Source organism: Macaca nemestrina, chromosome 20 (assembly GCF_043159975.1).
Source record: "Macaca nemestrina isolate mMacNem1 chromosome 20, mMacNem.hap1, whole genome shotgun sequence".
NCBI classification, from domain to species: Eukaryota; Metazoa; Chordata; class Mammalia; order Primates; family Cercopithecidae; genus Macaca; species Macaca nemestrina.
This window is the reverse complement of record NC_092144.1, coordinates 53,518,828-53,536,432: the sequence shown is the minus strand read 5'-3', so window position 1 is coordinate 53,536,432 and position 17,605 is coordinate 53,518,828. Positions and strand designations below refer to the sequence as shown.

The 17,605-nt window shown below is 45.0% G+C and overlaps 1 protein-coding gene and 1 long non-coding RNA gene across 2 annotated transcripts in view; one reads left to right on the top strand and one right to left on the bottom strand.

The window, feature by feature from the left end:
- LOC105463861 (uncharacterized) overlaps nt 1–17,605 on the bottom strand; it is a 128,250-nt gene that overhangs the window by 48,578 nt on the left and 62,067 nt on the right. The gene's annotated exons all lie outside the window — the stretch shown is intronic.
- Nucleotides 1,038–13,874, top strand: LOC105463865 (pregnancy-specific beta-1-glycoprotein 3-like). The gene is given in 7 exon segments (XM_071087874.1): nt 1,038–1,101; nt 2,502–2,684; nt 8,334–8,612; nt 11,321–11,599; nt 11,993–12,247; nt 13,830–13,849; nt 13,851–13,874. Coding segments are annotated over 7 exon segments (1,104 nt in total).

The window sequence follows — 17,605 nt, the reverse complement described above, 5'->3', positions numbered from 1 at the left end:
GCCCATCACGACCATGGAGTAAGTTGGGATGAATCTCTCTAGCTCTGAACCCCTACTCTGTCCCAGGCTCTCCTTCCTGTGTCTCAAGGAGCCATGTTCCACGGGGTTCCTGATAACTCCCCACTTCTTCCTGCACCACTACAGGGAAGGTGTGGTGACCACAGGACAATCAGCTGGGCAGAGAAGAGAGGACACCAAAGATGGTCAGGAAGAAAGGAGAAACCCTGAGCCCCAGCTCAGCCACCAGACCCCAGGGAGCAATAGAGTGACTGAGAACTGTCCTTTGACCATGGAACTCACAGCCCCCACTGAGCAACCAGCACAGGCCTCTCCTCCCAAGAGGCATGAGAGACTCACCCTGCACAGCTCCAGGAAGGACACTTTCCTCTGAGACACCCAGGTCCTGAATGTCCATCCTTGGAATCTGCAGCCAAGCTAGACACAATTAGAGAAAGGAAGGGTCCCTCTCACCAGACGACACACAGCTCACCCACAGCACAATGTGGTGTCCCTATGACAGGGACCTGCTGCAGCTCCAGCCTCCTGCACTGAAGGGGAGAGCCAGATGGGGATGAAAGAGGACAAAGGGTGTGAATGTGCACCTGACCCAGAGCCATGGGGACAGCAGGAGGCTGAGGCCCAGGACTGTACTTGCCCAACCTACAGGGTATGTGTGTGACCGTGTGTGTCTGTGTGTGTCTCTTTTGTGTGTGTGTTTTTGTTTCTGCACATAGTGTGTGTCGAGGTTTGTTGACAGAATCACTGCTGAAAAAGGCAGAGGCCTCCACAATTCCCAGGGACCTGACACACAGAGAAAAGGAAAGAGAGAAGGAGGGACAAGGAGGCAGGACTGAGAGGGGAGGGGACAGAGACGTGTCCTGGGCACAGACCCCACCCATGAGCCTGAGAAGTGCTCCTGCCCCGGGAAGAGGCTCAGCACAGAAGGAGGGAGGACAGCACAGCTGACAGCCGTGCTCAGAAAGTTTCTGGATCCCAGGCTCATCTCCACAGAGGAGAACATGCAGGCGGCACAAGCCATGGGGCGCCTCTCAGCGTCTCCCTGCACACTGCACATCACCTGGAAGGAGCTCCTGCTCACAGGTGAGGAGAGAACTTCCTGGGAGAGGACAGGAGGAGGAAGCAGAATGATTGGATGGATTTTCCTGGAGAGGATGGCGTTTTAAAAAATAAAATAAGCCAGCACTTTGGGAGGCTGAGGTGGGCGGATCATGAGGTCAGGAGTTCAAGACCAGTCTGCTCAACACAGTGAAGCCCAGTCTTTACTAAAAATACAAGAAATTAGCAGGTGTGGTGGTGTGCTCCTGTAATCCTAGCTACTCAGGAGGCTGAGGCAGGAGAATTGCATGAACCTGGGAGGCAGAGATTGCAGTGAGCCGAGATTGCGCAACTGCACGCCAGCCTGGGCGACAGTACGAGACTCTGTCTCAAAAAAAAAAGGAAAGAAGGCTCTGTTGGAGTCTGGATAGGGGAAAATATACCAGAGAGGGACAGGGGTCAAAACAGGAAAATCACATTGAACAGGAAATGGTAAGAGGTAGGAAAATCTCAAGTGTTCTGTTTTGCTGGTTGATCATCACTGGTCACCACATTTTGAAAAATGATAATAATAACTATTATCAGATGACACTTCAAATGAACATATAAGCAGGGCATGAAACACTGTCCTCAGCAAAAAACCTCAACAATTGGGGAAAGAAAGAAAGAAACAGACAAAACACCCCGGGCATGGAGGGCCCTAGGAACCCTCACATGTACAGGAGTCTACAGCCTCTCTGAGGCACTGGGGTGCAACCAAGATCACAAAAGTCCCTGTCCTCACGGAACTCATGCTCTCATGGGCAGGAAGACAGACATGCAAAGAGATCTGGAATGTGAGGTCAGGTGTTGACAAGAGCTCTGGAGGGAGCAGAGCAGGGAAAGATCAGAAAGGGAAGACCCAGTGTCTCTGAAGGAGGTGTCAGGAAAGAAGTCTAAGGATGCCCTGATGTGAGCAGGACCTGGGGGCAGTGTGGAGGGAGCCATGCAGACCTCTGGGGAAGAGGATTCCAAAGAGAAAAATGCCGAGGTCAGAAGCGTTGAAAGAATGAGGTTCGTGCCACTGACCTTGACCCAGTAGAACAGTAGGACACAAACACACAATCACACACACACAAAAGGGGCGTGTGTGTGTGTGTGTGTGTGTGTGTGTGTGTGTGTGTGTATCTTCAAGGCTGATGATTGAAGAGATCTCAGGACCCAGGGCCCCATCTTTTCACCCCAATACATAGGTCTCAATATTGATTGATGCTCTCTCCACCTCCTAGCATCACTTTTAATCTTCTGGAACCCGCCCACCACTGCCCAAGTCACGATTGAAGCCCAGCCAACCAAAGTTTCTGAGGGGAAGGATGTTCTGCTACTTGTCCACAATTTGCCCCAGAATCTTACTGGCTACGTCTGGTACAAAGGGCAAATAATGGACCTCCACCAATTCATTACAGCGTATACAATAGACACTGAAACAATTATATTTGGGCCTGCATACAGTGGACGAGAAAGAGTATATTCCAATGCATCCCTGCTGATCCAGAATGTCACCCGGAAGGACACAGGATCCTACACCATTCAAATTATAAAGCGAGGTGATAAGATTAAAAGAATAACTGGACATTTCACCTTATACCGTGAGTGATTCCACATGATCCCTGGGTGTTGGGGGGTGGGGGTCACTTCTACTTTGCACACACAGGAAGGTCAGGCCTAGACTGTGCCTGTGTCCCTCTCTGCATTATGTCCCATGTTGGGGTTTTGGCATTTAGTGCAGGACACACACAGAGGAGACAAACCACAACAGATCAGAATTCCTTTCCTGCCTCCAGACCCTGCAGACACTTGCTGCACAGGAAGGACAGTCTGATGGGGGGGGTGGTGCTCAGCAGGAGGAGATCAGTCTCAGGCAAGCACCTCATGCCCTCTTCATAAACTTGACCTTGAGAAAGACCCTGGAGAAGTGAGTAGGGCTTTGCCAAAGAGGACCCCTGAGATACTCTCAGAGAAGCTCAGCCCTAGAAGCCTCACCCCAGACCACTGTCCCTAAATCCTTACTCCAGATAAAGCTGAGGAGCCTGTGCCAGGGCTGGGTTGTGGCAGGGCTTACTGGGACCAAGGATTCACCAGCTGTCTGAGGACTGTGTCTCCTGGAGCTGCTCACCAGCCAGGGCTCAGCCCTCAGAGCCTCATCTGGGCAAGGACAGAGCTTTCTTCACCTGAGACTCAGAGTGGAGAGGACAGAAAGACAAGCTTTGTAGGCCATCAGCCAACTGCCTTGTGAGGCTTAGGACACTCCATAGAAAACATAATGTCCCCAGAAGCAGAAACAGAAGAGAGAAAATGTACCTGGCAGCAGCTTATCCACAGGGATCTGACCTAAAGGTGCTCCCTCATGGAAGTGAATAATAATAAATGCTGTTTGTGTGAACACCTCCACTGTGCCAAGCATTAGGTCAGGTGACTGTGAAGAATTTACAATTTATTCACAGATAGCACGAAAAGCCACAGTCCATTTGCCATTTAGCTTATTTGACTGAGAGAAAACTGAGGCACAGGAAGGCACAGTCACTGAACCAGAGTCACACAAACACAAAAGGCAGATCAGGGTCACATGAGGTCTGTCTGCAGCCACAGGCCCATCCTCTCCTCCACCAGAAGTGAGGGCTTATTGGGTTCCAAGGACCCCATAGTCATTTATTGGCTCAAATCCTTTCATCTTCGGCATCCAAACCTCAGAGGAGTGAGAGCAAATGGTCAGCTGATTAGTCTGTTCTCCAGAACTAAATCACCTGCCTCAACTGTCAGAGTCAGTGCAAAAAATGTCCAGGCGTCCCCCTCAGATCTTAACCCCTATCACTGAACCCGAAATCTTGTTTCCCAAAGTGTCCATGTCACTGGGATGACAGGATAAAGGAGAGGACCTTGTTTTCCTTCCCCACTCACACCCCGCACCAGCACAGGCCCAGTGAGAGACACACACTCAGGAGCTCTCACATAACAAATGAAGGAATTGAATGAAGAAATGAATGACCCATAACCTCTTTAGAGACTGGATCTTGGATGCAGAATCCTAGGAAGTTCTAGCCACACCTGTCCCTTTTCCTTCAGAGGCTGACACCCATGTTTCATCCCCCCACTACCTCTTGCCCCTAAAGCCACCCCACCTCATGTATAACTCTGAAGCTCTTTGGTCACTGGAGGGTTTTCAGGGCTCCCTGGTCCTGGACTGTGGAAATGGGGGCACCTGGTCCCTGGGGTCACTGAAGTCACTGTATGCCCCACTGTTCACTGTCATGCTGTCTCTGCCTCTCTCTGCTTCTCTGTGTCCCTCATCTTCCTCCCACTTCATTCTACCTGGCAAGCCCTGTCCTGCACAGCTTCTTCCTCCATCCCTAGCCCTTCCCCAGACACTCCCTCTAACTAGGCTGACTGTTCTGTTCCCTTCCTGCTAACACTGTGGCCTGGCCGACCTCCCAGGAAATAGGAAAGGCACAGAAACCAACTGGAGTTTCCACTCCTGCCAGGCTTCATCTCAAGCCAATGTCCCCAGGTCACTAAGAGAATGAGCTTCCACTGTATCCCCACCCAGGGCTCTTTCCTTTGTGAGGCTGATCTGTGGACAAGACCATGGGACAGGGATAGGCAGATCCTCCATCCACTCTTATAATTCCCAGACAAGTTCTTCTGGCCTCCTGCACAAACCAAACCAATTTATCCCGCTGGTGATTTTCAGTAAAGATTTTAATGACTCCAAGTCTGCCAACAGGAGGACAGAGGTTTATTATTACTCAAATCAGCCTCCCTAGTGGATCAGGGGTTAGAAATTTTCAAGGATAGTTTCAGGGGCACAGGACTAAAAGATGGGTACTGCTGATTGTTTGGGGATGGAATCATGTGGGCGGAGGGAAATGATCTTTTGTGCTTGAATCTGACTCTAGGTGGGGACCACGTGACTAGCTGAGCCATTAGTCATGGGTATGGATGAGGTCAGTGGGTTACCAGAATGCAAGAAATCAGAAACATCTCAAAAGACCAATCTCAGTTTCTACAATAGTGATGTTATCTATAGGACCAATTAGTTACAAATTTTGTAAACTCTGGCCAAATGACATTTGAGCAGTAAGGGATTATAGAAACTGTGCCTCCATTTTAGCAGAATTCAGTTCCCTCCTATAATCTTAGTCTCATGGTCTTTCACCAGTTTTGCAAAGGCAATCCCTGGCAAAATAAGGGAATTAGTCTTATGGAGGAACTATTATCATTTTTTCTTCAAAGTTAAACCATAAACTAAATTCCTCCCATGGTTAGCCTGGCCTATGTCCAGGAATGAGTGAGGACAGCCAGCCTGAGACTAGATGCCAGATGGAGTCAGCCATGCTAGTTTGCTGTCACTGTTGTAATCTTTGCACTGACTCACCAGGGTGTCAGAGGCTGGACAGGTCTGCCGTCTCCAAAGCCCATGGGCTGATTTCACCCATTTCACTTGTGACTCCATCCTCAACCTACTGTGGAGTTCACATTCCCAGTCACTACCTAGAGACTTCTGGTTTCCTGTCAGGCATATAAGAAGCTTGAAATTTGTCACTCGGTTCTAACAGTAAGTAAAAAGCTGAACAAACTCAAAAGTCAACAACTCGTTAAAATCCCTCAGAGATGGCCAGGCACAGTGGCTCACGCCTGTAATCCCAGCACTTTGGGAGTCTGAGGTGGGTGGATCACAAGGTCAGGAGATCGAGGCCATCCTGGCTAACACGGTGAAACCCCATCTCTACTAAACATACAAAGAAATTAGCCAGGCATGGTGTCGGGCGCCTGTAGTCCCAGCTCCTCGGGAGGCTGAGGCAGAAGAATGGCGTGAACCAGGGAGGTGGGGCTTTCAGTAAGCCAAGATCATGCCAGTGCACTCCAACCTGGGCAGCAGAGTGAGACTCCGTCTCAGAAAAAAAAAAAAAAAAAAAAAAAGAGCTGTTAGAGAAATGAAGAATGCTTTTGATGCTTTCTGGTAGACTCCACACAGCTGAGGAAAGAATCCCTAGCTTGAGGATGTGTCAATAGAAACTTCCAAAAGGAAACAGGAAAGTTCAAAAAGAGTGGGGGAAAAAAGTGGAACAACATATTCTACTTCATATTCAACATTTTGTATTGACTATAGCAGTTTTAAAACTTTGTAGTTGCGGGACAACTACCAAGGCTGTAACATACACGTAATGGGAATACTGGTGGTTTCGGGGACCTGTTGCAGGTGGCCATGTGGGTGCTATCTAGTGGTTTTAGTGCCTGTGCCACATACAACTGTTTCCTCATGATGATGCCATTTTCATAAGGTGGGGTTCTTCTTGTGGGCGACACATGAGCCATTGGCGTCTCACTTAGACTCTTCCTAATTCACACAAACTGAAACTCGAGTTGTATTTCCTGAGGTTAAGAGAAAATGAAGAAAGCATTTCACATACCTGTTCTGGGCTCCTCCCCATTTTTCCTAACTCTGCACAGAAATTAGAAACAGAGAGTTCCTTCTATATTTACTACCATAACACACATCACTTCTTTTAATTCGGCATCATTCCTCCCTCTATGTAATTGACACACTGACCAGTTCTGTCCTTTTAACGGGACTCTCTCTACTTAAGGACTTGCTAATTTCAAATCACGGTTGGTATCTTTCTTTGAGCATAATGTGATCCTGCTGGAATTCACCCCACACCTAAACCTTAATTGGGTATCAAGAGAAATACTACTACCAGCAATTGATCTTAGATGTTTGGACCATCAGTAAAAATTTCCACTTATGACAACATTTTAATGTTTCCTCCAAATTTTTTTTGTTTGTTTTTGTTACTAGAGTCAGAACATAACATGAGGTCTAAACTCCAGATAACTATTTTTGGGAAAATTACAGTATTACAAATTGAGCATCCCAAATCCGGAAATTCAAAATGTGAAATGCTCCAAAATCCAACACTTCTGACCGCTGATGTGATGCTAAAAAGAAGTGCTCACTGGAGCATTTTGGATTTAAAATTTTTCAGATGTGGGATGCTGACCCAGTACATCTACTGCAAATATTCCAAAATAAAAAAAAGTTAGAAATCCAAAACACTTGGTTTTAGGATTTCTGCATAAGGAACACTTTATCTGCATGAACTATAGGCATGAAGCTGTGCAGGAGATCTCTAGATCATCCTCAACTTGCCTAACTGAAACCACACAGCCATGGAACAATGCCCTATTCCCCGACCACAGCTCCTGGAAATTACTATTCTACTCTCTGATTCACTCTGGAATCCACTGAGATGAGGTACATAGAGTAGTCAAACTCATAGAATCAGAGAGTAGAATGTCTAATGAGAGAAAGCATCTGCAAGACTTCTTCCCAAATATTGGTCTAATAGCCACCAAACACATATGGTCCATGAGGGCCAGACTTCCATCATCAGTTCATGCTCGCCCTTTCCACCAGTCAGTTCTGCATTTGCAAACATCCACATGTATTTCTAGAAAGATCCACATGGTCCTCACCTGCCTTCTACAGGGGGAAGGGAACATCATGGACACAGAACAGGGAACATGATCTTGGTCCAAAGCTATCAGCTCTTGCCTGTCCCCTTCACTCTTTGTAGGTCATTCCTTGGACTCTGCTCTATCTTTAGAGGTCACTGGCTCAAGTCAGTCACTATGAGACAGCTGGGAAAACTGCCCCACCTTGTGGCTCCACTGCCTGATGACTGAACTGACCTCCAGGCTTGACTCTGGTCTCCCCTGTGTTATTTCTGCTGAATTACCCAGTCCAGGCCAGGCTTCCCAGTACCCAAAGGGTTTAAGGACAATGGAAAGTTCCATCATCCATCTCTAGGATGTCCTTGGAAAGGGAAGCTACAGAGAAAACATACCTTGGGGGACAAAGTAAGACTGAAACTAAGAAGATTCCAGCACTGCATGCTCCAGGTGAGGACCACAGGGTGGGCCAGGCAGGCAGTTGGAGAGGGAGGGACTCAGAGAGGCACCAGGGGCTGTGACTGCTGGTCCCGTGTCTTTCCATGACCCAATGCTGCTGCTCAATTCACACTTGAGAAAGTCTGTGCTTCTCCCACGTAAAACAGGCAGCCTCACAATCTCTGAGCCCTCAGATTGCCATGCATCTGTCTTGTAACACACACACCTGCCGTGGGCTTTTAGGGACTTGGGTGGGCTGAGAGGTGGGAAATGCCATCTCTGATTGAAAAATGTCTTTGGAGGAATCAAAGGTGCCACACAAGGCAATCTTCTCTCTGTTATCTGCACAGTGGAGATTCCCAAGCCCTCCATTTCCAGCAGCAACTTAAACCCCAGGGAGGCAATGGAGACTGTCATCTTATCCTGTGATCCTGACACTCAGGGCGTAAGCTACCTGTGGTGGATAAATGGTCAGAGCCTCCCTATCAGTGGCAAGTTGCAGCTGTCGGAAAACAACAAGACCCTCGTTCTATTTAATGTCACAAAGGATACTGCAGGACCCTATGAATGTGAAATGAAGAACCCAGTGAGTTCCAGCCGCAGTGACCCAGTCACCCTGAATCTCCTCTGTGAGTATCTTCTGTTCCTCTGTGAGCCAGGCTGCCATCCCAAATACACATGGCCAGAGGCCAGGCCTCCCAGTCCCTGTCAGGTGCAAGTACAGAGACCTTTAGCCCTAGATATCAAAGCTGACCATGACTACTAAGAGTAGGCTTTGGCTTGCTCACCAATGGGAGAGAAGAGGCTGTTCTTGTCATGGGAGACTCAGGGTCCACAGCTTACGATGGGAAAAACAGGTGAATGTCTCAGGCTCCAGATCAGTGAACACAGCAGGGATTTGGCTGGGACTTCAGTGTTGTGACTTAGCTCACAGGGTCACTGTGGCCTTTCCACAGACCAGGATTTTCCCGTCCCTCTGACAACATCACCTGTGACTTTATTCTCTTTGCTCCAGATGGCCTGGATACCCTCACCATTTCTTCTTCATACACCTGTTAGCATGCAGGGGAAGTCCCCAAGCTCTCCTGCCTTACAGACTCTCACCCACTGGCAGAGCATTCCTGGCTGATTGATGGGAAGTTCCAGCAATCAGCACAAGTGTTCTTTATCCCCCAGATCACTAAAACATACAGGGGTCTATGTCTGTTTCATACATAACTCAGCCGCTGGTGGGACAAATCTCATAATCAAAAGGATCGTAGTCCCTTGTAAGTGGATCCCTGGAGCACTGGCAATATGTTTTCCAGTGAAGTCTATCTGGCTATCAGGGAAGAGCCACCTGCCCTCTGCTAAGGGCGAGGGAAAATCAAAAACCCAGGACAGGGAATATGTTTCTGCTTCTAAACCACCAGCTTATGCTTGTCCCCTTGACTCTTTCTTGATCATTCTTTAGACTATACAGTAACAGTGAACAATCTGAAAGGAAATTAAGAAAAGAATTTCAATTCACATTAACATCAAAAGGAATAAAATATTTTGGAATAAGTTTAACCAAAAGGTCAAAGGGTTATACCCTGATAACTCCAAAACATTACTGAAAGAAATTAAAGATGACATCAATATATGGAAAGACATTTCATTTTCATGGATTGGAAAAATCAATATTGTTAGGATGGCAATACTACCCAAAGTGAGCTGCAGATTCAATGCACCCCCTACCAGAATCCCAGTAACATTTTTTGCGGAATTACAAAAATCTGTATTAAATCTGACTTGACAGGCTCTTATTAATGATGGCCACAACAGAGTCACTGAGAAAAAGATGCAACCATGAAAAGTTGGAAAGTTTTGATGACATAGAAAGTAGCAATCAGCCTCTCTCACATCCCAAAGCCTTCAAAAATATACGAGTGCAGCATGGCCAGTATGGAAGTGACCAAAAACTAATTACCAAGCTAGAAACATGGTGAGAGAAAAAAAAAGGGCAAGAATGTATTTGGCCTATCACCTCCCACTTTGGCGTAGTAATCTGATGTTGAAAAGAAATGCTCACTGGAGCATTTTAGATTTTGAATCCTTCAGATTTGGGATGCTAAACCAGTAAGTATATGACAAACAGTGGGGATCAAGAAATGTCAGAAATCCAAAACACTTTCTGTCCTAAGTCTTATGCATAAGAAATACTCAGTCTGTGTGAACTGTAGGCATTGAGCTGTACAGCAGATCTCTAGAACCTCCCCATCTTGCATAACTGAAACTGCACACACATGAACAACTTCTGATTCTCCCCACTCCCAGCTCCTGGCAACCAGCAGTCTATTCTCAGATTCACTCTAGAATTCACTTACATGAGGTCCCTAGAGTAGTCAAATCCATGGAATCAGAGAGTAGAGGGTCCAATGGAAGAAAATATTTGCAAAATTTCTCCCCAAATTTGTCTCAGATCCATCAAACACACATGGTCCATGAGGACCAGATTTCTAGCAGTTCATTCCCACCCTTTCCACCAGTCAATTCTGCTTTTGCAAATGTCCACATGTATTTCTGGAAAGATCCACATAGTCCTCACCTGCCCTCTGCAGAAGGAGAGGAAACTTAAAGAACCCAGAACAGGGAACATGGTTCTGTTCCAAAGCTACCAGCTCTTGTCTGTCCCCTTCACTCTTTCTAGATCATTCCTTGCACTCTGCTCTATCTTTGGAAGTCACTGGCTCAAGTAAGTCAGCATGAAACACCTGCAAAAAACTGCCCCAACTTGTGCCTCCACTGCCTGATGACTGAACTGACCTCCAGGCTTGACTCTGGTCTCCCCTGTGTTATTTCTGCTGAAACATCCAGTCCCAGGCCAGGCTACTCAGTATCTTCAGGGTTTCAGGACAATGGGAAGTCCCATTATTACTCATCTCTAGAACATCCTTGGAAATGGAAGCTGCAGAGAAATCACATCTAGGGGGGCAAAGTAGGATGGAATTTGGAAGGGGCCCAGCAGTTGCACATTCCAGGTAAGGAACCCAAGGTGAGCCAGCCAGTCAGTTAATTAGAGAGGGACTGGGAGGGTACCAGGGGCTGTGACTCCCACTGATGTGTCTGTCCATGACCCAACACTGCTGATGAATTCACACTTGAGAAAGTCTGTGCTTCCCTAAGACAGAGCAGGTGGCCTCACAGTCTTTGAGCCCTTAGATCATCATGCATCTGTCTTGTGACACATGCACCAGCTATTGAGTTTCAAGGACTCGGGTGGGCTGAGAGGTGGGAGATGCCAACTCTGATTGAAGCATGCCTGTGGAGGAATCAAAGGTGCCACACAGGACAAACTTCTCTCTTATCCACACAGCGGAGCTGCCCAAGCCCTACATCACCAACAACAACTTCAACCCCATGGAGAATAAGAATGTTGTAGCCTTAACCTGTGAACCTAAGACTCAGGGCTACACCTACTTGTGGAGGGTAAATGGTCAGAGCCTCCCGGCCAGTCCCAGGCTAAAGCAACCCGGTAAAAACAGGATCCTCATTCTAGCCAATGTCACAAGAAATGACACAGGACCCTATGAATGTGAAATACGGGACCGAGTTGGTAGCATGTGCAGTGACCCAGTCACCCTGGATGTCCTTTGTATCTTTGGTTCCTCTGTGGGCCAGGCCACCAGCTAAAATTCAAACAACCAGAGGCCAGGCATCTCAGTCTCTCAGGTCCAAGTACAGACATTTTATTTCTGGACACACGAGCTGGCCATGACTCCCTGCCCTGGGGAAACCTGGGTAAGCACAGCCTTAACCAAGAATAGAAGGGGAGGGGCTGCTCTTGTCATGGAAGACTTGGGGTCTACAGCCTTTAATGGGAGAAACAGGTGAATACCTCAGGCCTCGTCTCAGTGAACACAGAACGGTTTTGGCTGGGTCTTGAGGGTGTGTCTGGACTCAGAGGGACACTGTGTCCCTTTAAGAGACCAGGAGCATCCCCTTCCCTCAGACAACATCACCTGTGGCTTTATTCTCTTTACTCCAGATGGTCCACACATCCCCAGGATTTTCCCTCCAAGTACCTATTACCATTCAGGAAAAACCCTCCAGTTGTCCTGCTTCGCAGACTCTAACCCACCGGCAGAGTATTGTTGGACGATTGATGGGAAGTTTCTGCAATCAGGACAAGAGCTCTCTATCCCCCGAATTACTACAGAGCATAGCGGGCTCTATGGTTGTTCTGTTCGTAACTCAGCCACTGGCAGGGTACGTTCCACATTCAAGAGGATCAAAGTCTTTGGTAAGTGGATCCCTGCATCATTGTCAACAGGGTTTTAGGTGGAGTCTATCTGGCTTTCAGAGAAGAGTCAGGAAAACATTTTTATTCCCAGCTTGTGCCCCACGGGCAGAAGCAAATCCTAAATTCTCCTCCTGAACCCTCCTAATTTGTCTCTACAGACTCTCTTCTCTGATTTTAGTAATTTTAATCTTCTCTCTTTTTTTCTTAGTCAGTCTAGTTAATGGTCTTCAGTTTTGTTGATTTTACTTTGAAGAATCAACTTTGGTTTCATTAATTTCCTCTATTCTTTTTCCATTCTCCATTTTATTTTTATCCACTCTAACCCATATTGTTTCCTTCAATCACTGTGCTTGGGTTTAGTTTGTTCTTCTTTCATATCCTGAAGTAGAAGAGAGCTTGTTTCATACCATTCTTTTAAAGGTTTCATGCAGTCAATGAAACAAGATGCCACACACAGACGAAACAATGTCAGCTGCTATATTACTACCATCATCATTAGCCTTGAGGTCAAATAGTCCTAGAATCAAATCTCAGATCCACCTATTACTAGCCATATGACACCAGGAGAGATTTTACACTACTCTAAGCTTGTGTCTTTTCATTGGCAAAATGGGAATAATGTCTACCTGACAGGGTTACTGTGTGAATTAAATGAGGTACAGGTAAAGTATTTAGCACAGGATCTGGCACACAGGACGTGCCCCTCAACAGTACCTATTTCCATATATACATAGAAAAAGAGGTACCACATAAAACACTAGGACATGGTTACTGACTACTTGTGGGAGAGAAAGGAAAAAAGCTAAGTGCAAAGAATCAAGCCTGGTATGTTACTTTTTACCAACTGAGATGCATCCAGGTTGGGATTGGACATATAAGATAATTTATCATGGAAGACACCTGTGAGGGAATGTGGGGCAGGCATGAAGGTAGTATGGGAGAACCCACAGACCACTATGCAAAGTTGACTCCTGTGTTAAAGAAAGAGAAAGAAGTTTTAGGTATCAATGCAGTTCTAAGAGAGTTTTTGCAAGGCTGATGTGGAGTCCTCCAACCAGTCACCCATTAAAGTTAAAGAGAGCCTCAGAGAACTAGGTTTGCTTTCACGCCCTTGCTGGGAGCCTGTGGGAAGGAAGCTTTCTGTGCAAAAGAGGTTGTGAACTTGAAATGCACTGACCTGGGCCTTCTGTCAATCAGGTCCCTGCCATGCAGACCTGGCAGGGTCTGATTCATGGCTGCCACAACAGAGACACTGAGAAAAAGATGCAACCATGAAAAGGTTGAAAGGTCTACATTTCTAATGACATAGAAAATAGCAATCAGCCTTTCTCACATCTGAAAGTCTTCTGAAATATCTGAGTGCAGTAGAGAATTGACAGAGGACTGATCAGCAACCTAGAAACATGGTGAGGGGGAAAAGAACTGCAAGAATATAATCATCTCCCATCAAATTTCCAACAGAAGTAATGTATTCCTTGAAGAAACAATTATAGAGTACCTCATGTTACATGCTTGTTCCTGAGGCTCCCCCCTGTAAAATAACATCACCTCCATTCCTTCTTTTCTTTTCTTTCCATGACAGCTCATCCAGTATTAGGACGTCCATCCTGGCCTTAATCTGATATAGCAACCGTGATGTCATTTCTGTATTTCGGGAAGACTGACAGGTATGATGGCCTTTTCTCTTGTCCCGTTTCCTGAAGGGCTGACTGCCATGCTTGGGAGAGGGAGAAGACTTATTTGCCTGTATCTGGGACTGGATCTCCGCCTTCCTCCACCAAACTCCTGCTTCTCAACACTAATTCCTGCAGTTCCCTTTCTCCGTGGCCTTTATGCTCCCTGTACCCCACTGTCTTTTAGACATAATTATCTCCAGCCTCTGCTCTTTCCAATGAGAAACACAATTTCACATTATGAAACCCTCTTCATTATTTTTCACATCTCTCAATAGTGTAATTCTCTCCATTCCCATAAAGCTCAACCACTTCTCAAAGTGTTGCTTGACTTTTTGCCTCCAGACTTTGAAACCTTTCTTGCACAGGACTGCCTCATTACCTTCCTAAAATCTAGTTAATTCACTTAATCAGGAATCTCCAGGCATCTACTCTAGCCTATTTGGTAAGTTCACATTTCTTCTATTTACTAATCCTTCTCACTTCCTTTACCTCTACTTCCTAGTATAATTCCTCCATCCTAATTAGAACTGTCTTCCTACACATCTCTGCCCCTTCACCCACATAGATATAACATTCTTAGTTCCAATGCTATGTCTAAAAACAGGGTGAACTCCCCTCCACCATCTGCACTACAGACTTAACCACACCCTTCATCACAAGTAATCTCTGACCTCGTGCAGAACGAAGACTTTAGGATTAGCCTGTGAACCTGAGACTCAGAACAAAACCTATGTGTGATTGAGACCTTTTCCTATGACCAATTCACGTGTTCCAAAAAGATACAGAAATGAAGAAGGCAAAGTCCCTACCCCAGGAGACATAAAGTCTAAGACAGGAAATGGGACCTGAAAATAATCATGATACCAAAATAGAAAAAAAGTGGATGCCACAAGAAACCAGAGAAATCTGATGGGAAATATAGCTACACATTGGAATCACTGGAAAACATTTTAAAAGTGGATGCTCGAGCCCCATGCATTAGTTCCAGTTTAAAGGTCTGGCGAGGGACCCAGGCACTGGTAATTTTTAAGTCTTCCCTGACACTAGAAACATGTAAAGAGGATGGAGAACTCTTGTTATAATAGGTAGAACTTAAAACTAAATCAATGATTTTCAGGTAGAAGTACCTGAAATTACTTCTAAAGGAATTACTTAAAAAGTAATTAAAAAGGAATTACTTCTAAAGGAATTAGTTAAAAAGTAGTTAAAAATACTTAAAAAGGAATTACCTAAGGACCTTTTTCAATGTACATAAGACTACACTTTTTGGCCCTAATTATTAATGGGCTACACGAAGAACTCAGTGATCCAGTTGGGAAACAGAAGCTGAATGGAAAAGTCACCTTATTTGATATGTTAAAATATATATAAAGCATTTTTAAATGAGTGATAAGTGATGCTAAACCTTCTCTAAATAATATTTATGGGAATGTTGATAATATGAATATTCTAGGCTGGGCGCGGTGGCTCACGCCTGTAATCCCAGCACTTTGGGAGGCTGAGACGGCAGATCATGAGGTCAGGAGATCGAGACCATCCTGGCTAACATGGTGAAACCCCGTCTCTACTAAATATACAAAAACAAAATTAACCGGGCGTAGTGGCAGGCACTTGTAGTCCCAGCTACTCCGGAGGCTGGGGCAGGAAATGGCGTGAACCTGGGAGTTGGAGCTTGCAGTGAGCAGACATCGTGCCACTGCACTCCAGCCTTGGTGACAGAGCAAGACTCCATCTCAAAAAAATAAAAATAAAAATGAAAAAATTGAAAAAAATTAGTATTCTAAAAACTATATGAAATTTCTGGAAATCGAATATGTTATCAGTCATAGTGTCATATGCCACAGAAGTAACTAGATTTCTATGTGAGCTGTGTCTTTACCACAATCAACCTAAAAAAAACCTCATTAGATTTTTAACCATAGTCATTTTAAATCTTTGTCATTCCCAGACAGTTGCTTTGATTCTTCCTTGAAGTATTTATAATCAGCTACAGTCCAAAACTGCTTTTTCTTTGAGGAGATATATGGAAAAGACTCTGACAATGACTCTTGAATACAAGTTTCTGATAACTTCAAGATCATACCACTGGACTCTCTGAGAACTTTCAAAATTTTAATGAACAGTCTGATACGTTCATGAAATTCATGACAAAGAAGAAAAAAAACTTCAGTTTTATTGGACTAAATAATCAAAATGATAATGTTTTTATAATTTTTTATTTGAGAATGTGCTGCTTCTTTGAATGTTTTAATATCCACATTTGTGAACTTTCTCTTTTAAGCTATTTATACTTTACAGCTATTTGGTAAAGTATACTTTTGTAAACAAAAATGGAAACACTTGCTTTTGATCCGAATCTGAGTGCCCCAGAATTGGGAAACTATTCATCAGTATTCACATGCTTATGGTAATAAAGTTATTGGCACAAGTTCAGAAAGAATCTACTCTCTTTAAAACAGAACACATTTGAAAACATTGGTTATATTACTAAGGCTTTGACTGGGATGTTCTGTTTGAGAATGTACATAGAATAAACCCATAGGGAATGCAGGCAAAGTCTGAAGTTGGCCTTGGTTTGGCTTCCTAGTCTCAAGAGGTTTTTGAAAGTTTAATCTGAGAGTCTTATAAAACTTCTAGCAAAGCAAAGTTTAAAAAGAGCCTCTGTGGTCCCTTGCTACTCTTGCTGCACTTAGGTAAAAAATCTAGGCAAGTTTGGTGAGACTCAACCTATTTTGCAAACAAATTCATCCTACTGGGATTATCCTTGGTAAAAATAGAGACCCCTATATAGAGACAAATTATTTTGAAAAGAAAAACTGTAGTACACCTGTTACCAAATTGAACCACTGTTCATTATCTTTGAGTATTTATAATCCATTGGTAGACTGGACTGGACCCTGAATTCTTTTATTTCTTCCAGTTCATTTTTCTCCAATGAAATCATTAAGAATGGGAACAGCTCTGTTCCTGAAGCCATATAAGCTAGAGGTGGACAACTCAATGTAAATTTCATGGGAAAACCCTCGTGTTTGAGGTGTGGGCCCTTCAGAGCTCAACAAATGTTCAACACCATAACTTAGAGACACTTAAACTGCAAACCACGACAGCAAGTTGATGACTTTACACTGTGGACTGCTTTTCTCAAGATATCAGAACAAGACTATCAATCATGATGAGACTCTTACCTCTCTTAATTTGTCCTTGCTTATGCCTGTCTCCTTTGCTTTCCAGAATAATGCTGTACTTAGGATTTCACAAGAAGTAGCTTCTGAGAATAAGTTAACAGTGTCAGATATATCATGTCAAACACACTTTTTTTTAAAGATGGAGTTCCTCTCTTGTTGCCCACACTGGAGAGCAATGGTACAATCTTGGCTCACCATAACCTCTGCCCCCTGGGTTCAAGTGATTCTTCTGCTTCAGCCTCCCTAGTAGCTGGGATTATAGGCATGCGCCATGACACCAGGCTAATTGTGTATTTTTAGTAGAGACGGGGTTTCTACATGTTGGTCAGGCTGGTCTCGAACTCCTGACCTCAGCTGATCCACAGGCCTTGGCTTCCCAAAGTGCTGGGATTACAGGCGTGAGGCACCACACCTGGCCCACACATTTTTACATAACAAGAGATCCTTTAGCCCACCCAAAAACTGCCCTTAGCTGCATCTTTAACTCAACTCTTTCC